Source organism: Leuciscus leuciscus (genome assembly GCF_965113295.1).
Source record: "Leuciscus leuciscus genome assembly, chromosome: 4".
Taxonomy (NCBI): domain Eukaryota; kingdom Metazoa; phylum Chordata; class Actinopteri; order Cypriniformes; family Leuciscidae; genus Leuciscus; species Leuciscus leuciscus.
Genome location: NC_138728.1, coordinates 16,360,663 through 16,385,638, shown reverse-complemented (window position 1 = coordinate 16,385,638; position 24,976 = coordinate 16,360,663). Strand labels below are relative to the sequence as shown.

Sequence of the window (24,976 nt, the reverse complement as noted above, 5' to 3'; positions counted from 1 at the left end):
TGAGATTACAAGTCATATCGATGTCACGTGTCTTTACAGGATTTTTACGGGTTGTGTGTGAACGCACTCTCTGATTCCGGAAAATCACTGGCAGTGTGAATGAACCAAAATCAAACGAACCCGGGTCAAATCCCGGGTCACTTTATCCGTGTATTTTCCGGAATCTCTGTATGAAAGGGGCTTTAGTTAGGTTCCTGAGTGTACTGACCTGCATGGCCAGGCAGATGGTATTGAGAAGAATGAGAGTGAACATCAGGTACTCAAAGTAGGTGGAGTTCACCACGTACCAAACCTTGTACTGATACGGGTTCTTGGGGATGTACCTGCGCAGGGGGCGAGCCTTCAGGGCATATTCCACACACTGACGCTGTACACACACACACAGAGACGAACATATATAATCAGAGTTACACTTTAAAACACTCTCTGTATTCCTGAAGAAATACTATACATTTCAACCATTATCAAAAACATTAATTTAACCAAACTCGATTTATTGTCCTCAGTCTACCTGGTTCTTGTCCAGCTCACAGTTTTTGTACTCTTGCTCTCCCTGCTCCTGAAATGTCACAATGACGAAACCTACAAATATGTTCATCATGAAGAAGGCGATGATGATGATGTAGATGATGAAGAATATAGAGATGACCACCCGGTAGTTGTAGATCGGCCCAACATCCTCTGTATGGGAGTCAATGGCTCTGTAGAGGAGCCTGTGGGAGGACAGAGAAGTTCCTGTCAGTGTTTTGAATCACTGTTTTGAATTATTATTTTTTATTACAGGCTGTTCACTTGAATAAATATATTAAAATAGAAACACTTATTTTAAATTCTAATAATATTTCACAATATAATTGTTTTACTGTAAATTTGATCAAATAAATGCAGCCTTGGAGAGTATATATATATATATATATATATATATATATATATATATATATATATATATATATATATATATTCACCATGGCTGAATTAATTTGATATATGTATATATAGTGAATGTGAAGTATGTCTGTGAGCATATGAGTAAGTGTCCGTGAGTTTGTGTATCGTACGCTGGCCAACCCTCAAAAGTAGACACGGCAAACAGAGCCATCATTCCCTGCAGGACATCATCAAAGTTGAAATCACTATTCTCCCATGAACGCAGAGCTTTCTCTGGCTTCCCAACATTCCCATCCTTGTACAATATGTATGACCCCCTGTAACACAAACACACACACAGTGCATACATACGTATGAATTGGCTTTGAGCAGTTTTTTAACTGTAAATGTACATCTTTGCATCCAAAGACACAGGGACGTTACCTGCAATCGGCCTGTGTCTGTTTAGAGGTGTCTGTGCAGTAGTAGAATTTGCCCTAGAAAACAAACATTAGTTTACACACATTGACTAATGTGCCGAACAGCACATGCAACACAACAGCTGGGTTTTTTGTGCTGGAACATTTATGTTCTCTATAGAGAAATAGATTTGTAATGTATAAACCTGTTCGCTCTGTTACCGAAGTGTGTGTTGAGAGACAGCAGAACTTACCTTGAAGAGCTGAACACCAATACAGGCAAACATGAACTGCAGCAAAGAGGTGACGATGACGATATTCCCAATGGTGCGGATGGCTACAAACACACACTGGACCACATGCTGTGGACGCAAATAAAGCTCTCAGTTAAAATACATTTTACTAATCACAATACATGGAAAGCATTGGTCAGAGTCATCTGAACAGTTTTTTGTGCAAATTTTCTGTGAATAAAAAAGAGAGAGACTCACTTTGAGGCCCTTGGCTCTGTTGATTGCTCTCAGGGGCCTCAATACCCTCAGCACTCTGAGAATCTTCACTACATTAATGGCACTTGACCTGTGAATCACAGCACACAGTTTAGCACCATCAATCAGACTGGCTAATTACTGATCATGTGACCTACACACAACACTATACAGAGACGCAGATTCCCACGGACAACAGGGGAGGTAAGAAATGCATTTCCCCTTTCAACTCCGTATTAATCTTAATTACACTGGATATGACCATTTAAATGTATAGATTAAATGTATAAATTGAGTCAAAAGTTTTGTTTTATAATAATTAATATTAAAATATACATTTAAATATATACATAATCTTGCCCAGAGAGAGAGAAAAAAATTGAAAAAAATAAATAAATAGAAAGTAAGCAACAGGGTCTCATTTACAGTCGGGATTTAGTTTTAATTTAGATTTAATGTCGTTGCAGATCTGCTACCAAAGGATGCTAATTAATTTAGTGCCAGAAATTTGGAACAGACAGCATCTTTATTTGCCCAGTGTTATTTATTTTAACATTATTTGTAAACTATTATAATTTTTATTAACATTTTTTTTATAATCATTTTTGATTTCCAATGCGGTCATAAAAATTCGAAATGGCCTATACCTAAAATAGCCGACATGAGAAAAGTTTTGGATTTTTTTTTTGGCTAAACTGTTCAGAAGTTATAAGCAAAAATAGGCATTTTTTTCTTCATCTGACCACTAGGTGGATCTGTGCAGGTAGCCTCAGATCATGGTTGTCATAACACATAAGGTTTGATCTGAATACGCTAAAGAGTTGCGGAGATATAGCTTCGCATCCATTTTGACGCATTATTTGAGAGTGATTTGACTATACATTTTTTTGTTGGCATGGTCTGAAGATGATCTGGTTCAATTTTTGTGAAAATCCTAGCAATGTTCTAGAAAGAGTTTCAAAAATGGCTAAAGTTTTTTCCATCAATTATTTATCTTTTATTTTAAGTTTTATTTCAATTACCAATTTGAAATAGTAACCAGTAAAAAAGAAAATAGTTAAAAGATTTTAAATAGTTTCAGTTTAAGCCATTCCTTTATTTTACGTTTGATCTTGTTTTGATTACTAATAAATTGCACTTGGGTTCTACAACTTGCCTCCAGTGGATCAGCTGTTACAGGCTGGACATGAACTGAATAGCATTTGATTGGACATAGATATTAAAAAGGGTTGCACTGGATAGGTTACTTGTGACATGAGAAGCAGTAGTACTGGTTAGTTTGTCAGTTAGTTTGGAAAAAAGTACTTACTGAATTCCAGAGGAGATCAGAGACACACTGACCACCACCAGATCCAAAATATTAAAATAATTTCGACAAAATGAACCCTTATGTAGGAACGCTCCATACGCTGTCATCTGAGAGGAAGAGCAGACAAATGGAGAGACAGCGAGGAATTAGATGAGTATGAAAGAAACTCATGAGAAGGTTATAGTAGGAAAGATATTATTGGCATGAAATGAACAAGGACACATTTACCTTTACATGTAAATTTACCTTTAATATGATCTCTATGGTGAAGATTCCTGTAAACACATAATCTGCATAGCCTAGAATCTAGCAGAGAAAAAGAGAGAGACGCACATATCAAAGCCTCGTAACAGCAGCGCTACAAACACGATGTATATGTCAGTGTGTGTTTGCGTGTACCTGATTCCTGAATGAGTCATTCTTCACTGGGTCCTCCGCTGCCAGTGAAATACTGCTCAGCAGTATAAAGAACAGGATTAAATTGGTGAAGACGTTGTGGTTTACAATCTTATGACACAAAACCCTGAACCTACAGAAGAGAGAGAGAGGTAAAAATTGGGTTTGAGAGACATTTTCGAATGTGGACTGTAGAATACATACCGAGCGACATAGCCCACTGAAAATCAAGGTCTTATAGGTGTGTGTGTATGTGCATTTCATACTTGTTACTGGGGCTGAAAATAAAGAAAGCTCTGGCTTCTGGCATGGGGATGGCTTTCTCCTTCAGCTGAATGTCGGAGAGTGGACGTGGACGAGGACCAACTGGCATCTCTGGCTCTTCCTCGTCCTCCGCTCCTGCTAAAAAGAACAAACAAAAGAGAATAAAAAAATTTAAAAAAGTATCCACTAACTGCATCAGACACATCATTCCTCAACAGTCCAACAGAAGTCTTTGCATCACTCTAATGACCCACGTCATCTAGTGAAGGTGACATGGGCCGGGAAATCAACCGTAAAGAGAAGATCATCTTTTCTCAACTGAAAAACAATTCACATCTTGAGCTCCCAGAGCTGAATAAAACAGGCCTGGGCTCTTCTGTGGAATTACTTTTTTTTAATAAAAATACATTTTTAACACTTTCTTTTAACACACCTGGGAAATCATTCACAGGATATGGATTCTTCTCTTCGTTCTCCTCCCCTGTGTACTCATCTATGTTGATCTAAAATCAGAGAAGCAAACCATTTAAAAAATGTTATAATATTAATGATTATACAATTAATACTATTATTTTAAAATGATTATTAATAATAATATTATATTATTATTAATTAATATTATAAATACTTTTTTACCCAACAAATTACTGTAAAAAGAATAATAATAAAAAAAAACTATTCATTAGAAGAGTTAATTATTACAAATAAATGAACAACTACAAAGTCCCAGTGCATCTGTAAATGTGTGTATGGTTTGTATGTCATTTTTTCCACAATAAACAAAGATTTGAACATTTGTGTCATTTATTTATCATGTTGCTGTTGCCACCATTTAAAACACTAAAAGTCTAAAAGTCACTCTAGGCTGTGAACAGAATAAAGATTTGCCTTTGGAGATAATAATATTATAATTAAAATTATTATTATTTCTTCGCCCAAATTACTGGAAAATGTGAATTAATCCCCAAAAAACACAATTAGACAAATATTTGGAATAATTATCTTAGTAATAGATTAATGGATACAAAAAGTCCCTGTTCATCTAAATGTAAATGCCTGCGTATTTGTGTGTGATCTGTTTTCTTTTTCTTCACATAATAGACAATGAGGATAACATTTTTGATTTTTTATGTTAATTAACTTTCTCCTTTACCGTCTTAATATTCAGAAACTAATATAAATGCAGTGTCTGGTGCTTTCAGAATGTACTACTGGGACTATCAATTAATCCAAACAATAATTTGAACATTAGTGATTTTAACATGTTTTTGATTCCACTCTAGGGTGTGCACTATATTCCTATTATTGCTTTATTTTGTGCTTCTATCTCTGCCTCTTGCTAGTGACCTTGGTGGCAGTTGGTGTCTCTCCATCAGAAGTGATGGATTTTAGTTCAATCTTTTCCTCTTTCTTTTCATCCTCCAGAGGTGGTTTCTCAGAGTTCTGGCGCTTCTCGGGACTAGCCGTTCTGTAAGACAGAAATCACGTCATAAATGTGTGTGTGTGCAGCTCTACCATCCCACTAAGCACCTGTATTTACAGCTCTTCAGAGGGGCAAAAACACTTCTGTAAAATGATACTTCATTTCCTAATGAAGTCATAACCGATACAGCCTTAATGAGCTCATTAAGCGAGAGACAGGAAATTCTCATAGGAAGGTTTTATAGGCCCTCAGACCATCTAAAACCACTGCACTTATATGAACTGAGTCACTGAACCTGGCCAGTTTCTTCCTCTCTTTCTCCTCCTCTTCCTCTTTCTGTGCTGATGTCAGACTCTCGGCGTCTGCCAGGTTGTCCACGGCAATGGCCAAGAAGACATTCAGGAGGATGTCTGTTTAGAGTTCAGGAACGTCCAAGAAAAGAACTATCAGTTTTATAATATTAGAAACATCATGTTGTGTTAAACAGGTGGGGGTTATTTTAGGATACAGTTTCCACAGATGAATAGGATGATGAAATAAATGCAGACAAGCATGCCAGGAAAGGAGGGCCCTCCATACGCCATGATGCCATCATACATCACAGAGTTCCAGTCCTCACCGGTCAAAATCTACAATCACAAAATAAATTCATGTCAAATGAATGGGTCATGTTTAATGACACAAAGAGAGTGTGTGCTGTGATTCAAACTGTGGCAGAACCTGAAAGACGGTGAGGAGAGACTGGGGGAAATTATCAAAGGTGCTGCGTCGGGTCTCATCGAAGTTGAACTTGCCACCAAAGAGCTGCATTCCAAGCAGACTGAAGATGATGATGAACAGGAAGAGCAGCAGAAGCAGGGACGCGATCGAACGCACCGAATTCAGTAGAGACGCAACCAGATTACTGAGAGAATTCCAGTACCTGAGAATGGACAGTCAGAATTAATACAAAGTCACACACCTCAACTAGCTAAACATACACACACACACACACGTCTCGAACACATACCTGGTGATCTTGAAAATGCGGAGCAGACGTACGCAGCGCAGCACAGAGATGCCGAGGGGTGACATGATCTTCGTCTCCACCAGGATCGTCTCCAGAATCCCACCGCACACCACAAAACTGTCGAAGCGGTTAAAAAGGGAGACGAAATAGGCCTGTAGGCCCAGGCTGTACATCTTCAGCAGCATCTCACCGGTAAAAAGAGCAAGCAACACCTTATTGGCGATATCTGTAGGCACATAAACAACACATCCGTTCACTTTAAGATTTATACAAATGCAAACGTTTTTTTTAATGAAATTAAAACTTTTTACTCAGCAAGGAGACATTAAAGTGATCAGAAATGACATTAATAATATCACAAAATATTTATATTTTAAATAAAAGCTGTTCTTTGGAACTTTCTATATACCATGGTTTTCCGCAAAAATATTAGATCAGCACAACAGGTTTCAACGTTGATAATAAAAATAATAAGAAATGTTTCTTGAGCAGCAAATCAGCATATTATCATATAATCAGTATCATGTGACTCTGAAAACGGGAGTTGTGATGCTGAAAAATTCATTTAATTTATTTAAAATTTACAATTTATTTTAAATAGTAATAGTATTTCACAATATTACTGTATATTAACAGATCAGCCTTGGTCGGACAAGTATTTTTCATTTTGTTTATAGACATTTCAAAACATCTTTTAATATAGATAGACCAAACCAAGGCTCTGAGATCAATCACATAACAACATTTGACAGGGTTTAATGAGACTGGATGGTCACTGCTGAGCTCCAAGAGACTGTAGAGCAGGGATGGGCAACTTCGGACCTGGAGGGCCACTTTCAGAGTTGAGCTCCAACCCAAATTAAACACACCTGAACAAGCCAATCAAGTACAAGAATGCTATTTCTTGGGTTAGAAACTCAGCAGGACAGTGGCTCTTTAGCCCTCTGAAGTTGCCCATTCCTGCTGTAGAGTGATACGAGACATTACATTACATTTATGCATTTGGCAGACGCTTTTATCCAAAGCGACTTACATTGCATTATCCTATACATTAATACATAGGTATGTGCAATCCCCTGGGATCGAACCCACAACCTTGCGTTGTTAACGCAATGCTCTTACCACTGAGCTACAGGAAAGCTTTGGAACACGGAACAAAAAAAGTAGCATTGCCAAAGGGAATTAAACTAATTACAGTACAGTTTATCAAAGATACATTTTGACAAATATTTGACCATTCAAAGCTGCATTGTTTTATTTTTCAATAGTTACAGTATTTTAGTATTGTATTTTGAAATATGTACAGTATTGTAACGTTGAGTACCTTGAACATTGGTGAGCCAGTCTAGCTGCTGGTGGTGCTCTGAGGCAATGGTAAGTGTGTTCAAAAATACCAGGAAAATCACCAGCCAGTAGAACACGTTTGACTTCACTGCTGCGCGGCACTTGCGCCGACATAACCGATTCCACCGGCGTGAATATCGACTGCAAAAACAAAGACAGAGATAGAGAGACAAAGAGAAGAATGTAATATAAAAAGTGCAGAATTCAAAGAATGTGCAATGATTCTTCAACCTGCAATTCTTACCAGCTGGGATAAATATCCTTTCAGTATTCACTAAATTCACTTTCTATAAACATAACACTATTTGTGTTTCAACTGGCAGTGACTGGAAATTCTGCTGCTCTGAATTATTTTGCCATCTATAGCAAACAAAAGTCTGAAATAATTCTGAACTTGTTAATGGATATGCAGCCACTGATTAGAGGGCAACCGTGATGATCAAAACACAACACTGGCATCAAAACACAACAAACACACACACACACACACACACACACACACACACACACACACACACACATATATATATATGAGAGGCAGCCTCGCCTTCAGACGGTATGTAATGTACTAACCTGAATTTGGATTTGGAGATCCTATTTCTGGAATGGAAAACAGAATGTATTATACATTCAGAACAGACACGACATCATGAAGGACAGTGTTTCCACAGAGACAGTAGAACTGGGGGGACAGTCAGGTGGGCTTGCTCATACATCATCACTCTTACAGCGCCCCCCCCCCCCCCCCCCCATGTAGAACAAAAGATGATGAGCAGGAGCAACTGAGTGACACCCATAGATAGACAGATATACAGATAGACAGATAGATAGACAGATAGACAGATAGATAGATAGATAGATAGATAGATAGATAGATAGATAGATAGATAGATAGATAGATAGATAGATAGATAGATAGATAGATAGATAGATAGATAGATAGATAGATAGATATCAACAGGTCTGTTTCAGGTTGGTTTAGTGTGATGCATTGGCTTGACAAATGTTGTTTTCAGGAAAGACTTATAGTTTACGGGAATACATTTTTGTTCCGTTTAACTTTGTATTCACATTTGTGAGTAATTGAACAGTTCTTCTGATTTAACTGTTTAATCGATTCACTCTGTGAACAATTTTCAATATCTGTGGGAATGTTTATATATAATAACTATTATGGCTATTGTGTTCCTATCTGTGTTTGTGACATAAAACACTGATCACTGACAGGGCAGATCAGCTGGAAAACAGACAACAGCAACAGATGCACAGAGAGAAAACGACACTGAAGATCACGGGAGCGCCAGGAGCCGCCCACTGGGCCATGCTGACCTCGCCTGCCAGTTTACTGCCAAAAACCTGGGACTCCGTTTAAAACTAGAGCTCAACCTTACAACTGAGATTTCTGTAAATGTCGGAATACTGAAAAGAATATGTCTGAAGAGGATTGAACATGGGGCAAAATTAATATAGGAATTAGAGAAAAGCTGAGGAGATGATCAGGAAGGAGAATAGAAGGAAGAGGAGAAAAGAGGATGAATGGAATGCTGTGGAGACTTACGCCATACGGGTACAGCAGGTCTCTCCTTCCATGTCTCCAGCTGGAGCATTATCAGTGTTCACTGACTCATTTTCACTGGCCGGCATACTCACTGAGGGAGGGAGAGAGAGAGAGAGAGAGAGAGAGAGAGAGAGAGAGAGAGAGAGAGAGAGATGAATTACCAGTAAAGACGATACTCATTGCTCATCAAAGGCTGGTTTCACACACGCGCTGACAAACAAGAAACTGACTTCCAACCTGTAAAGAACCCTTACTTACACTTTGACAGCAGAGATTAGTTTAGATTTGATTACTAAATGTCAAATGTGAATAATCACAATGTATTTTCTTCACTATTTTTGTGATAAGTGCAGTTTCACTGAAAAACAGAGACTAGCTAATTTTGTATATGATGCTGCAAGCATCACAAAGCTGGTTGTCAGTATAAAAAAGAATAATCCCAATTTCCACAGAAAAAAAACTAAAAAAAATAACTAAATCATAACATACAAATATAGTTGTTACTGTGCCAGTTCTTTATAACATCCAAGCCAACTTTTCACCCATATCCATGCTCAGATGTGACCTTCAACGTTTAAGATGAACCATGATTAAGATGAAAGTGCTTGCAAAAAATAAAATACCACACTTCATCAACAGACACATACTTACAACATACTATACCTTAGTATAGTTTTATGGGTGTTGAACCTATGAATCGATCTTGATTAAACTAGGCCTTAAACAAAAAAACAAAAAAACGGAAAACAAAACAAAACAAAACAAAAAACAGTTTGACAAACTTACCCAAATATGTCATGTAAAAGATTCTGTTGCCAGCCAAAACAGTGCTAATCTACCAATCAGCATGCAGGCCAACAATTCCATCTCATTAACATGCGCAGGGGGCGGGGTCAAGCAGGGTATCTAAATTCCATGCTGCATTCTCATTGGCTCTGACCTTTTCTAATTCTATTTCTCAGATAAAAAAAAAAAACACATTATCAACCAGAATACACCAACCTTGGAAATGGGATTATGGGATTATGTTTGATCGAACATTCCGAGAGAGGATTACAGATGTCGAACAGTGACATTGCATCATTAATACACTGATGAGGTATTTTGAAAATTTATGTATTTTAAATGGAAATGATTGTTACTCTTGTCATTTTTTCGTCTTGTTTTATGAAAGATATAAAAATAACGAACACTAATGCAAATCTAGCGTAGACCGATGGGGAGAAGCAACTTGAGTCTGAAAAAAAATGTCCACAATACTTTGCATCCTATCTCTCTATGAACGTCTCACAATGGCTGTCAAAGAGAAACCACAATCTCAGAGTCAGAACCATCTGGACCGTGGTGTGCACAGCAGAACTGTTTCTGTCTGGGCATCACATGCAGATCACATCAGAACAGGAGCCTGATGTGTGACTGAAATGTAATACAAAGCACCTGATTCTGATTAAAATACCTGGAGAAAAAAAAAAAAACTAAACAATAACATGCTAAAAGTCCAGATATTTCAAACAGAAAAAACTTCTACCACCCCAAATGAGCAGTGGGTCCAAATTTCAAAACTCTCAGATCTTCATGCCCATCATCATCATTCAGAAATCTAAAAGAACTGAGAAGGGAGTCCCCATCACCCTCCGTACCCAGATTTGAGGGTGAGGACGGGTTAGGGGTCAGTATAAAAGGTCTGGGAGGCTTGTTGCACTTTTGCCATGCAGACGCAAAAGTAAACCGTGGTTGCTATTGAGACGCACACGCCTTACGAAGCAGAGCCGCTTTTTTCTTCACCGCTCCACGGATGTACTGTAAACGATGAGTCTTCCCTGAAAACAACAGAGCAAGACTCAAACAGTCAAAGACAGACACATTCAGACACTGAAAGAGAGAGAGACGCCACCAGTCCTCTCCATCCTGAACATTTATCATTGCAGTCACACCCAACACTTAACATAAAACATCACTGTTCATCAGGGGCGTAATTTGTGGGGGGGTTGGGGGGGATATAACCCCCCCAATATTTAAATCTATGCATTACAACCCCCCCAATATTTATACCATGATCACATGAAAAGGAGGCATACCCAAACTTCAACCCCCCCCCAATGTTCAAACCAAATCTACGCCCTTGCTGTTCATACAAAACACACAAATAATTTGTTGCATTAATGAGGTGCAGTTCTATTTTGTGCCACTAGATGTGCGTCAGCATGTGGATTAGAGTATATCTGAATATATTGTACGTGTGTGAAAGTCCTTTCCCATCTCAGTGCACAATCTCAATACACAATCTCAGGCTATGAAAAAAGTCCAAATACCCACCCACCCACCCACACACACACACACACACACACACACACACACACACACACACACACTAAAGTATATCCCTGCAAGAACTTATCGTTCACATCTGTTATCCTTAACATAGATGAATTATAATTACTCTAAACAAACCCTCAGCATAAAACTGGCATTTTTAGACATCTCGCTTGATCTAGATCACTATCAAGATCCTCTCTGAAATTGTTATCCTTATTGAAATATCCTCACAAGGAGGTTTGGTCCGCTTCTGATTGCTGCTTTTATCCCTAATAAGGACTGCAAAGCCAGTCCACATACAAGCACAAGCACGTCCATACATCCCTTTGAGTTTTGGTTTGTGGTGAGTTTCTGATGGAGAACTCTCGTCTGCAGTATACAGTAATATGAGCTAATGATTTATATCTGTCTCATTAAGCAGGATGAACGTATTCCAAAGGTTTTGTCCTCTAGAACTTGGCAATCAGTGTGCACAGTTAATCTTTTAAGGTGAGCTGCTGTTTATTTTCAAATGGAAAACAGAGACAGAAAACTAGCCAATAGGCAAATTTGTTTCTTCAGAGAATATTACCCAAAATCAACAGTGTTTCTAATATTTCCGGGTTGTTTGCATATGTAGAGAGTAAGAATGTACATCAGCCTTGCTGTGTAATGTCAGGCCTTGAGCATGCATGAAGGGCCAGAGATAAAGGAGAAAAAATATTTCATGTAGATATATATAGATTTGGAAGTATTTTCAGATTAAGTATATATTAAAGCAATCATTGGAACACTTAAAACATTTCAATGTTTGATTTCAAAATTAATATATTAAATATGCATGGACAAAAGTTCTCGCAAACAACTCAGATTCTAACAAACTAAGAGCAGATCAATTCCCTACCCTGGTGCTTCCCTGTTTTGTACTTACGATTTCTAGGTTTGTCGTCATCCAGTCCCTCGTCGTCATTCTCGGGGTCGATATCCTCCGCTTGCGTGATCCAGTCCAGGTAGCCCTTTAGATCCTCCTCCAGCTGCTGCTTCTCACGGAGCTTCTGGAAATCGCCGCGAGCTTTGGCCTTTTCTCGCTCTTTAGAGAACTCTCTGAAAAGAGGAGAGACTTCTGCTAAATATCCATCCTATAAACTGAATTAAGAATTAAAGAATTATTTTTAAAAGTGCAATTAAATATTATAAAAGTGATTAAAGTCAGCATAGATTGGTATTCACTAGTTCACTATATGCACTAGTTTTTGTCACCAAGGCTGCATTTATTTGATCAAAAATACAGTAAAAACATGAATAATGTAAAATATTACAATTAATACAATTTCAAATAACTGCTTTCTATATTAATATATTTTAAAATGACTCTCAGTGATTACTCCAGTAAAATCTTCAGTTTCACATGATCCTTCAGAAATGTTGATTTAGTGCTCAAGAAACATTTTGTATGTTAAAAAAAGTTGTGCTACTTTAAGTTTAACATTGTGCCGCACAAAAGAACAGCATTTACTTTAAATAGAAATCTTTACAACATTATAAATGCCTTTTGTGTCACCTTTGATAAAGGTAATGCATCCTTGATGAACAAAGGTATCAATTTCTTTAAAACAAATCTTACGGATCCCAAACTTTTGTACAGTAGTGTATTTCTTACATGAAACAGAACAAGATATTCAACAAGAATAATCTTATTGAAGATATTCAATAAGAAAATTCAATTCAATTTTAATTCAATAGGGTCAAAGCTGATTTGACTTTTGGGCACATTTTTTATAGAAAGAGAAAAAGGAAACAAAACGCCTCTGATCCTTCATTGTTTACATTTGTTTTAAACAGAAAAAGACACAGAGCTCTCTCACACACACTCTCTCCGACAAAGGATACAAATTCAGTTAGAAAGAGAGAAAAAAATATGGAGAGAGAATGAATGAGTGTCCCTTACCCGCTTAAAACCCCAAGAACCAAATTAAGAACAAAAAAGGAGCCAATGATGATTAAAGTGACAAAATAAAGCCACGGCCAGGAATTCCCTACAGCATCATTGACCTGGGAATGGAGGAAAGGGTTGAAATATGGGGAGAGAGAGGGATGGATGGATGGAGGGGTACAGAGGGATGAATGATCGATTAGTATGTGTCTGCTGGACATGGACAGTGCTACAGAAACCCTCTGTGGCTCGCTCAATCCCAGTGCTTTGAGAAAAAAATAAATGTTGGATGGTTCAGTCAGAGCTTGTTGTATTGTCCACAGAAAACACACACACTCAGCACACAATGCTTACCCGCTCAACACACCCAGAACCAGATTTAGAACGAAAAAGGATCCAAAGATGACCAGACTGACAAAATAGACCCACGGAAGCTCATAACCCATGGCATCCTGCATCTGAGACGAGGAGGGGACAGTTAGAAAAAAAGACAGAAGAGTGGAGAGAAGAGGAAGACAGTCAGCAGAAACGCGTGCAGTGAACAGCACATGCTTGTCCCTCTGAAACCCAAAACATCAAGCAAACCCATGAAGCATAGAGCATCTTCAACAGAGAGAAAGAGAGAGAGAGAGAAATGTTCAGCCGAGTCTGTTTGACTGTGTTAAAGGATGTCATCAGGAAAACCGTCAATCACTTTAAGTATCTGTGAGAGTGCAGAAGACTGCGATACAGTATAGATGGCCTGTAGAGATCAGCAGTGATATAATCACACACACAGGGCTCAAAAGGCTAGTGAGTCGGGCAAGTAGTCCTGATTTTTACTTCCCTTGCAAACATTTTCAATGTCTCCACCATACAAGAATGTTCACTGTTTAGTTTTAGCAATGGTTTTATATATTTGCTAGAAATATACTGATTATATACTAAAATTATCAAATAATTAACAAATAATTTACTAATAATTAGTGCACTGAAATTATTTTTTCTTTACAAAAAGCAAAGTGTAACACACTGGAAATTATACAGCTATAATATAGCTTCATAAATTCATAAAAACTATTTTGCTGGAAAATAATGTCATATGATGCAAAATATTGCTGATTTAGTAGATGTAGTCTTCAACACATTCTTACTGATGTTTAGTAAGTTATTTCTGCAAATTGAAAACTTTATCTTGGTGAAAAATGTACAGAATAATTGTCAATGTAACCAAAGGTTTAAGTATAAAAATGGATGTACAAAATCAATAAATGTAAGATTTTCAGTGGCAAAGCAGCACTGGACAGTAGTCAGCCTTGTTGTTGAGCCCTAACCTACACACCACCCACCTAGCCCAAAAACAAAACAAAAAAAATACTAATACAAATATAAACCGATATAAAAAAGCAAACATATAAATATATGCAATAAATAAATAAATAAATAAATAAATGCAACAAACTATCAAGCCCCTAAAGAGAAGGAAATAAATATGAGATGGGAGGAAAAATTATTTATCAATGATTTTGCGTTCTCTCGCAAATGTATTGTGTTCCCCCAAGAAATGTTAAGTGAGTGAACGCAAAGTTTCACGGGGGAATACAAAAGTTGACAAATAATTTTTCCTCCCATCTCATATTTTTGTCCTTCACATGTCCCTTTAGGGACTCCGTAACAAACAAACAAATAAACAAATACACAAAATGGTAAAATAATGTGTACAGGATTCCTCATAGAATTTCTATTATTATTTGGAATTAAGAATGCAGATTTTAAAATCTGCAATTCTTACAACATTTTTATTTGATCTTTATCAGAAACTCAGAATGTCCATCCATAATAATGAAAATGGTTTTCAATGTTATGCATCTAAATAGTTTAAATGTTATGCATTTTATCTTGCAGGTAATCATTATAGTCCTATTGACAATTGTATGTTCTAAAATACCTAGATTTTGTGTGAAATCCTATGAGAACATTCACATTGTGTTACATTAGGATTCCCTTTAGAAATTCCAATAGGGTTCCTTTATGATTTTGAACTTAAAAGACTGGGAAATATTCCTAACCCTACCTCACTGTAACTGTACCATGTTTGCTCATGTGTACAATCATAAGATGTGGTGTGCCGTTACTGGAGCAGACTCACCCAGTACAGGACGTCAGTCCAGCCCTCCATCGTGATGCATTGAAACACAGTCAGCATGGCAAATGCAAAGTTATCAAAGTTTGTGATTCCGTCATTTGGACCCTCCCATCCCATCATGCACTGCGTTAAGTTGGCCGGGGAGCAGTGTCGTCCATGGGCGGAGTTTGGGGCGCAGGGGGCTGGCTTCTCTTCAGATATAGGACCTGAACGAAAATAGGATTTTGTCAGTTTATCTGGGTGAAAACCAGGGGCTAATGACTAGAACAAGGGAGGAACAAATGCTAAAGATAAAGTCCTGACCTTTGTGTCCATCTTTGAAGAAAAAACAGGTTCTGTGCATCTTGCCCATGAAGAGCTCGAGGCCAATGATGGCATAAATGATGATGACGAACAGAACGAGCAGAGCGATGTGCAGGAGGGGAACCATGGCTTTAATGATGGAGTTCAGCACCACCTGTAAACCTGCAACCAAGGAAATCAATCTAAAAAAAACCTCTAAGTAATCATTTTCCTCATGGATGGTTTTCTTTGTTTTATGAGTGAAGTGCAAAGTAACTGTTAATACTTTGAATATGATCAATAATAAGATCAGTCAGCTGATCATGATCAGGAATCTCATTGTGAAGTGGAGCCAGAACAGGTTAAATGGATGGTCAATTACAGTGTACAGTTTAACAGTCATTATACTGAAGTGTTGGAAAAAACATTTGACTGCAGAATAAAGCAACTGCCTAAACAGAAGTATTCCAGAGAGACTCATAATAACGGGTAATGAACAGATACATTCTGGACAAATTTGGCAATCAAAAAGGAAATGGATTTTCCTACATAACAATAAAAAGCTGTGCTTGCACCTGCTGATAACAACAGCTTAATAGAGTTTTGACTTCTGAATTTCTGGGTTGTGATTACTGAATCTACATTTGGTAGAATCGTTTCAGATCCTCCCACAGAAAAGACATTTAAATTCATGTTCTCTCCGTTTCTCAGCCCTGACTCATGAACGACTTACTCAGCAATCATCAGATGAGAGAGAGAGAGAGTGTGTGTGTGTGTGTGTGTGTGTGTGTGTACTCACTAGGTACTCCAGACACGAGTCTCAGAGGTCTCAACACTCTAAAGGCTCGCAGGGCTTTTACATCAAACCCTGCAGCCTTGCCTCCCATTGAAGTCCCACCGTCTCCTTTAGTGGCCTGCTCTAATATTGCACTAAAGAGCCTGAAAGAGAGAATGAAAGAGGAAGTTACTGACTCATTATCATTTTACATTCCAGATTTCAAAATATTTTAACTAATTAAAGTAATTTGTCGTTTAAGTCATTAAATTATAGCAATCTTGACTTAACTCAGGATGCAGCATCATGCAAAATAAAACAGCTTTTTCCGATGTGAAAAGTCCATTTGAATTGAAGATTTTAATTTTATTTTAAGATGTTTTTCTATTTTGAATGAGACATAAAACTTAACTGTTACATTCAGAAATGACATTCAGACATTTAGTGTGAGTGACTTTTTTTATTGGGAATCCCCCCAAAAAACTTTTTTCAGCAGGTCCTGGAAATGAACTGTATGTTCAGATAAAGGTCACTCATTGTCATCTGAGACAGATGGGGGCAAAGGATGAATATATATGTAGCATTATGACTCAGCTACAGCTTATTATATATTATTTTCCAAATCTGTGCGCAGCTTTTATATCAGATGTGCAAACGCAATAATGCTATACACTGACGCATTATAAAAAGCATTCTTCTTTATTAAAATGTGTGATGTTTCCATGATAACTCAAACCATACACTCACTCATCCATATGTGTCTCAAGGGTTACAACAGGGGTTCTTGTACTCACCCTACCACCACAATGATGAAATCCAACAGGTTCCAGCCATTCCGCAGGTACGCATTAGGATGACACAGCAGCCCGTATGCAATAACTTTCAGAAACGCCTCCACCGTGAAAATGATCAGAAAGAGATACTCCACCCGTTCCTAGACAGACAAAACAGAGAGAAAGAGGATATTAGTTCTCTAATTGCATCATCTCTAATATCTTTAAACGTAAAGCCGCCCGAAGCTCTGAACCAACATCAGAAAATGTACTGAGCCATTTGTCTGCATGACATTTTATTACAGATCAGGCCTATCAGAAGAGAACAGATATCACAAGCACAAACACAGAATGTCGCTGCACCAGAGACACTGTGTTCAAGTGGATTATAGAGCAGAAATGCTGCGTCTGTAAATGCCAGATGAATTTCAGTCTTTGCTGACTGTCTCCCAACTTTCCTGTGAGAATCAAAACACAGACATTCATCTCTGAGGATGTGTCTAGAGCTACAGGACTGTGGGAAAAAAAAGGGATTTCAGACGTGATTTGTTTCAATGAAGGCCATCAATTGAATAATTGATCATATTGATTTCATATCAATATTTGCTGGGAAAAAAAATATTCAAAATTGCAATAAATGATATAATTCATTTTTAATAATAATGAAAGAGACTTTAAAAAGACAGAGCTCAACTGTTACGCTCAGAAATAACATTTAGACCATTATAAATTCAGTAAAAAAAAAAAAGAAGATAATCTTAAGATAAAGGTCGAAATAGTTTTTACACACAGAAGGGAGAACATTAGCTTGGATATTACCATAAATGTCATTGTAGCTGAGTTTTATTACAAATTCTGCTGGCAATTTCCTTTGTGGAGGGGATAGTGGACTGAACATCATGATAAGCCTTAATTCTAAGGAACTAGTCAATTTAAAACTTTGAACACATGTAGATGATTCACTGCAGAGCTGCACTCTGAATCAAAACCACTTAATTCAGATGAGAAAAACATGTTTCTTAGTAACAGAAACACTAGTATACAGAGCCAAATGTTGATTACATTTAAAATGCATTAGTCACTTCTTAACCTTTTTTTAACACAAACTAAAAATAAAATAAAAAAAAGAATTAACACGAAGGTAACACATTCTTTAGCAAATGCAGCTAATTAATGAGTCCAATAAATGTGTCTGTTAATTTTATATCTAATGTTATAATATAGTTATAATATTATATAATAATATATAATGACCTTTATATAGATCATTTCAAATTATTCTGAGTTCAAAATAAAAAAAACATCAACACATGGATTTGCACTAAAAAAAACATGTGTTAATAATGACGGATTTTCAACAGATATTGAACAGGAGCAGAATGGTGTTTAGTTTGTGTGGAATCACATTTTAAATCCAGCTGCTTTAAAAACAGGGTTAAATGATGCTGTTATCACCTACTTTACTGTACACTAAACTCTGAGATCCGGAATCAATCCGAGGCTCTTAAATTAATTAAGCTCAATTACTGACAAGAGCCCTCGGTCATCAGCGCAATCAACACCACAGCAATCCATTACAGTGACAGACAAACATACATACACACACACACACACACACACACACACACACACACACACACACACACACACACACACACACACACACACACACACACACACACACACACACACACACACACACACACACACACACACACACACACACACACACACACACACACACATCTAAAAATTACATTTAAATAGACAGATGAATCTGCTGTATTAGATTTAATCATGGATTCAATTTTATATTTTGTTCTCTTTATTCCCTCTGTGTTCTACAATGTGATTGGATAAGACGTATCCGTGGAGTCTAACTAGAACACGTACGGTCTTGCTTGACTCCACCCCTTTTCTCCTGATTTGCTGTGTGTGTGGATGTAGGAGGTCAGAGGTCGTGGGAGCTGGACTGAGACGGTCTAGTCCCCTGAGATCTGTTTGGGTCTACAAAACAAAAAAAGGCCTCCAACTATTCTCACTGAGAAAGACAGAAATATTCCCATGGCTTGACCTGTCAACAGTCACTTTTACAAAATACGATAACTGTAGGGATCGTCAATCTGTTCTTAATAGTTCATGGGTCTTCCCAAAATCCGGATTTGGGCCCATGAGTTCTCAGATCCATTCAAACAACACAACCTGCCAGAATCCTCTTCTTTCCTGCACCTCAGTAACAAGTACCAGGGCAAATTGGCTGTGTAAAGTGTAAAATGGTGTGGAATAATGCTGGAATGACTCTTGATTGTGGTCCACTCACTTTGTTTAAAGGGATCCTGAGTAATCAAATTTGCAAAGGTTTGATGCACTATAAAAACATACTGTAATGTTCAAAACTCAAAACTGCCCAGTACTTCTCAGTCCAAAGAGATCATTTATTGAAGCCAAGCTACAAAAATCAACTCCAATTTCCAAAATCAGCTTGGAAAACACTTCACATCTCATGCAATCTCATTCACATGCAGAGGACTTTACATAAGGCTATGCATTTTAAAGCTATATCAGCAAAAATCATCCAGTTTAATTTTAAGTGTCAGAGAGAGGGTGGAAAAATAGTCATCAAAAAGAAAACTTTTTTATGTTATTACTGATTAGCATTATGTGGACCTGAGGGGAAAAATTAATTGCATTAATCGTGAAAAGATCCCTTTTAAACCAAGCATTACTTCCTTAAAGAGTCAATATTCTCTCAAAATTCTTTCAGTATTCTCTCCACCAGCCTTAATTTGTGCTAAACACATCTATATATCAGTCCATCAGGGGTCATATCATGCCTATCACAACAGTCCCATATCTAATCTCTCCTTGTAAGGTATATGTGAGGACAATGAAGATAAAGATAGTGTTTGTTTGTGTTTATATGTGTTATGACTTCATAATTATGAGTTTACGCTGCATATCCTTCAGCAAGACTGACCGGCTGTTCTCTGAAAGACGGAGCGAGAGCGAGAGAGACAGAGAAAGTAGAGAGAGCGATTTACAGGACTACTCACTCATGCCCATAATTGCAGCAATAGCACATTTAAAAAGGTCAATTTAAGCCTGGAGTAGCATAAGATATCCGTGTGAGTGAGAATGTATTATTAAGACTCTTAGAAGGCGAGACGTGTTAGTTCCTTTGAACCAGCTGGCACAGAGACAGACACACACACACACACACACACTCAGAGGCATCTAGCACAGTGCAACCCTGCGCTCTCAGGTTCTGCCTCTGATCCAAGACCTTTCCCGGACACACACACATGTTGGGTTTTCATGTATTATGGGGACTTACCATAGACATAATGATTTTTATACTGTATAAACTGTATATTCTGTCCCCCGACACTAACCCTACCCATCACAGAAAACTTTTTACATTTTTACAAAAAAAACCAAAAACTAATTTAGTATGATTTATAAGCTGTTCTCCTCATGGGGACCAAAAACTATACCCCCACAAGGATTTTGGATATTGCCATCTTTGTGGGGACATTTTGTCCTCATAACGTAGGGTTACACATAAACACACACATATAATAACAGTATCAAAAAAGTGGTACAATATGACTTTTGCACCCCATTGCAAATGTTCACCTATGATATTTTTGTGTGAGAAATCGTGATCATCTTTATCTCTATATGAAATTTACTACAGAGCCTCTAAAGGGGAGTATAAAAAAAACAAAACAAAAACAGGCACATAAGAAATGTTTTAGTTTTACATTCCCCTGAGAAACTTTGCATTGTTTTTGGGCAAATGAAACATTTCTTGGGGGAACGTAAAACTTTTGCGAGCGAATGTAAACCTTCTTGAGGGAACATAAGTTTTGCGAGTGAGTGCAAAACAATCATGATATAATTTATCCTCCCATCTAATTTTTTTTTTTTTTTCTTTAGTAGCTCCAATCATTTGCGTTGACGTTTAGAATTAAAAAAAATCAGGTTTGATGTAATTGTCGGCAAATTCCAGTAGTTTTTGAGTGTTGTATTCAAACAAGATCCAGTCTGAATTTGTGGAAGAAAAAACATTTACTTTATGTTTTTTTCATCCTTTCTGGAGCTTGTAAGCCGTGAGCACTATAAAATGTTATATGAGGGGGAAAAAATGACAGAATATTACTTTTTGGGTATTCCTTTAACTCACACCTGTACTCAGGAACAGCAATAAAGTTGTTTAACTGGTTTGCAACCCATCCCTTTCTTTTTCCACTCTATAAAGTGAGCAACAACGATGCAGGCGAACAAAATAGATGAGAGAAGACATGATAAAAGAATCGAAGGAAGAGCAGAGAGGCAAAAATGAGAAGTAAATGAGAGGAGGAGGGGAGAGATAGAGGGATGCAGACGGGAGAGATAGAGGGATGCAGACAGGAGAGGTGAGCTGTGCGGCTCTCTGGATGACAGTCACGATAATTCAATTTTCTGTGATGGGTGCACAAACGGGGCCGCGAGCCAATCAAATTACAAGGAGCTGCTCGGAGGACAGAACCTCCCGATCTTTGTGACCTTACCTTTATGCCCAGTCTGTCTGTAACCAAGGTAACAGGATTTGCGGTCAGCAGATGCCATGTCAGACACACCTACCCACAAGTCATTTCTGACGGACAAATGATGTCACGAAGCAACACACTGTTCCTTAGTTAGGGACACGGCAGCTTATAGAAACGCTCTTTTTGTCTTGACAGCAAGGACAAAATAAAGTGGACAGGAACAAGTGAATGAAGACGCAAGCCAAATTCAAACTCGGACACATGCACTAACTTCTAAACCACGGCTCCGGCAACAGGCTTTACGTCTAATACGTTCCCGCTGGGTTTGTGTAAGTGCTTGCGTGATCATTTGGTTACAGCTGTGACATGCTCTTCATTTGTATCGGGTTTATATTCCCATGTGGCCGAAGAACCTGCGAGAAACGACATGATGAATTAGGAGTCCTGACTCAGATTAAATATTGACTGTACGCATGGAGTTAAATAGTGCTCTCGGGAGCCGTACACGTTGCAAAACCCACAGCATGCTGCTGTCAGTTTCCATGACAACCAGAGCCCATCCTGGTCTCCATGGAGACAGCTGGTGAGCAGCAGCCTGCTGTGAATCCTGCGTATGCGTGTAAGTGTTCGCACGTGTGTGGCTCGGCTCATTTCACTGAGGAAAGCCGCTCTCCGTCGTTACCCCACGCCACACGCCTCACTGCGACAGGAAGTTACACGGCGACATGCGTGCTTACCACACCTGTAGTCAACACACAAGGAAGCTTTCAGCCTTTATGGTCTCGCAAATCTGTTCCATTTTATTCTTTTCATTCAGAGTCACTGTAGCATGCATCTACTGCAGGAGACCCGTTCTAACTATTGGGATGTATCCTAAACTGCATTTTTGTAAAGTACTTAAACCATTTTAATTATTGCATTATTTTAACCTGTTAACTGTCAGTGTCCTGAACACTTTTTTATTGTCTTTTCCCCTATGACATATAGGTATCATTTGAAAGCTGAAACACTCAAAATGCATCCTGTGAAAACGTTTTTGACATTGGACATTGCTTTACCGTGGAAACTGTTCTTTAAAACCTTTTAGTGGGTGCAATGTCTGTGATATCAACTTAAAATTTGGAACACAGCTTGGTTAGACATTATGGCTTTGATTTTCTAGCAATTTTAGACTCAAAATGACCTTTTAACTTTTTACACTAATTCCTTTTTTTCTTCGTTTTTTTTTACATATACTTCGGCAATGATATGAGTGTCTTCTTTAAAAAGATATCAACATTATGCCTGTATTCCAAAGCATTCATGAATTACCATTTAAAGGGGACATATCATGAAAATCGGACTTTTTCCGTGTTTAAGTGCTATTCCCTGCTGCATCTACCAACCCAGAAAATGTGAAAAGTGACAACCGAGTTACTTTTTTTTAATAAGCTTTTCTCTGCAAGAATGTCAAAAATAAGCCGATCAGATTTCGCTGCCCTTCTGACGTAGGAAGGGATCTTATTATAATATTACCGCCCCTTAATCTGCATGTTTCCACCCACGGCGCCGCCATTTAGTTTTTGCAAGTGACAACAGTGTAACCAGTTCTAACGCAATGGCAAAAGTTCGAGCAGGGATCTGTGTCAACTTTTGTAAAAGTTAAACATGATGGTACATGTCGATGAGTTGAATTAATGTAACTCCACAACAACTACATAAATGCATCCACTAACCATTCAGAAACGTCCAGGTGTGTCTAAAAGTTGCATCCTGAGTCTCTCCTTACTCCACTACTGGTTATTTCTGAGATTTTCGATGAGTGAGATTCACTTTTGTTATAGCTGGAGACTGAGTATCCGAAGCTCGTGTAAAGGATCGCTTGTCTTCTGAACGAGGCGGGGAGGAGCAGCTCATTTGCATTTAAAGGGACACACAAAAAAGGCGCGTTTTTGCTCACACCCAAAATGGGGCAAATTTGACAAGCTGTAATAAATTATCTGATTTTAAACTGAAATTTAACAGACACATTCCGGGGACAACATAGATTTATATTACATCTTGTGAAAAGGGGTTATTTGTGTTATTTATTCTTATAACCCACACTCATTAAATACTTAAAATAATATATTTTCAAAATACCTAATTATATTTTATGCATTATATATTTACTATTTTATCATCAATATTTGATTAATAATTACAGTAGCCTACATGTCAAAGGTTTGGAAACATAAACAAAAAAAGTGTCAATGTTTTTGAAAAGTCTCTTATGCTAATTTACAGTAATATTGTGAAATAGTATTACAATTTAAAATTATTTATTTTATGTATTCCTGTAATGACAAAGTATCAGATTTGCTGCTCAAGAAACATTTCTTATTATTATCAATGTTGAAAACTATTTTTGCTGCTTAATATTTTTGTGGAAACAATGATACCATTCAAACATTTGGGGTAAGATTTTTTTTTTAAATAGTGAAATTAATAGTTTTATTCATCAAGGATGCATTAAATTGATTGAAAGTGGCATTTATAATGTTACTAAAGATTTCTATTTAATAAATGGTTTAATACATTTTATTAATGCAAGAAAAAAAAAATGCTGTTCATTGAACTTTCTATTCTTCAAAGAAACCTGCAAAAGGTATCACCATTTCCACAAAAAATGTTAAGCAGAACAACCATTTTTAACATTGATGATAACAATAAATGTTTCTTGAGCAGCAAATCAGCATATTATGCTGACTTCTGAATGATCATGTGACACTGAAGACTGGAGTAATGATGCTGGAAATGCAGGAATAAATGATCTTTCACAATGTATTCAAATAGAAAATAGTTATTTTGTTTTGAAATAATATTTTACAAAATTGTACAGTTTTTACTGTGTTTAAATATATATATATATATATATATATATATATATATATATATATCTTTATTATAATTTCTATAATTTTGTACTTTATACATTTTGTAACTTTTTATTAATTAATAATTAATAAAAATTTTCATTTGGGTTGGCTGCAGTGCAAACAACAACTTAAACTCAGCTGAAGTCTCTGCCAAATGTTTGTGACGGCAATGCGCAAACAGTAAGCAGCAATCCTACCAAGAATTGTGATTCTTTACCAGTTCTGGCAGTGTCGTAATTTCTCCAGAAATAACATCACTAGGTCTATTCATCATCACACTGCACCGA

General features: G+C 37.3%; 1 protein-coding gene across 13 annotated transcripts in view; it reads right to left on the bottom strand.

Annotated features, from left to right (window-relative positions):
• cacna1c (calcium channel, voltage-dependent, L type, alpha 1C subunit) overlaps positions 1-24,976 on the bottom strand; it is a 129,975-nt gene that overhangs the window by 21,219 nt on the left and 83,780 nt on the right. For 7 of the 13 annotated variants that reach the window (XM_082168619.1, XM_082168615.1, XM_082168623.1 and 4 more), the window contains exons 4-28: positions 17,282-17,421; positions 16,512-16,651; positions 15,734-15,895; positions 15,434-15,636; positions 13,660-13,763; positions 12,304-12,476; positions 9,078-9,168; positions 8,093-8,119; positions 7,500-7,660; positions 6,176-6,401; positions 5,887-6,088; positions 5,675-5,795; positions 5,462-5,576; positions 5,091-5,211; positions 4,177-4,246; positions 3,746-3,881; positions 3,483-3,612; positions 3,330-3,389; positions 3,084-3,190; positions 1,778-1,865; positions 1,541-1,648; positions 1,312-1,364; positions 1,059-1,205; positions 512-713; positions 209-367 (exon numbers count right to left, since the gene is read on the bottom strand). In XM_082168619.1, the coding sequence (XP_082024745.1) occupies positions 209-367; positions 512-713; positions 1,059-1,205; positions 1,312-1,364; positions 1,541-1,648; positions 1,778-1,865; positions 3,084-3,190; positions 3,330-3,389; positions 3,483-3,612; positions 3,746-3,881; positions 4,177-4,246; positions 5,091-5,211; positions 5,462-5,576; positions 5,675-5,795; positions 5,887-6,088; positions 6,176-6,401; positions 7,500-7,660; positions 8,093-8,119; positions 9,078-9,168; positions 12,304-12,476; positions 13,660-13,763; positions 15,434-15,636; positions 15,734-15,895; positions 16,512-16,651; positions 17,282-17,421 (3,246 nt within the window). The remainder of the gene's footprint in view (positions 1-208; positions 368-511; positions 714-1,058; positions 1,206-1,311; positions 1,365-1,540; positions 1,649-1,777; positions 1,866-3,083; positions 3,191-3,329; positions 3,390-3,482; positions 3,613-3,745; positions 3,882-4,176; positions 4,247-5,090; positions 5,212-5,461; positions 5,577-5,674; positions 5,796-5,886; positions 6,089-6,175; positions 6,402-7,499; positions 7,661-8,092; positions 8,120-9,077; positions 9,169-12,303; positions 12,477-13,659; positions 13,764-15,433; positions 15,637-15,733; positions 15,896-16,511; positions 16,652-17,281; positions 17,422-24,976) is intronic. The other 6 variants (XM_082168621.1, XM_082168624.1, XM_082168627.1 and 3 more) reach the window with 1 other exon arrangement.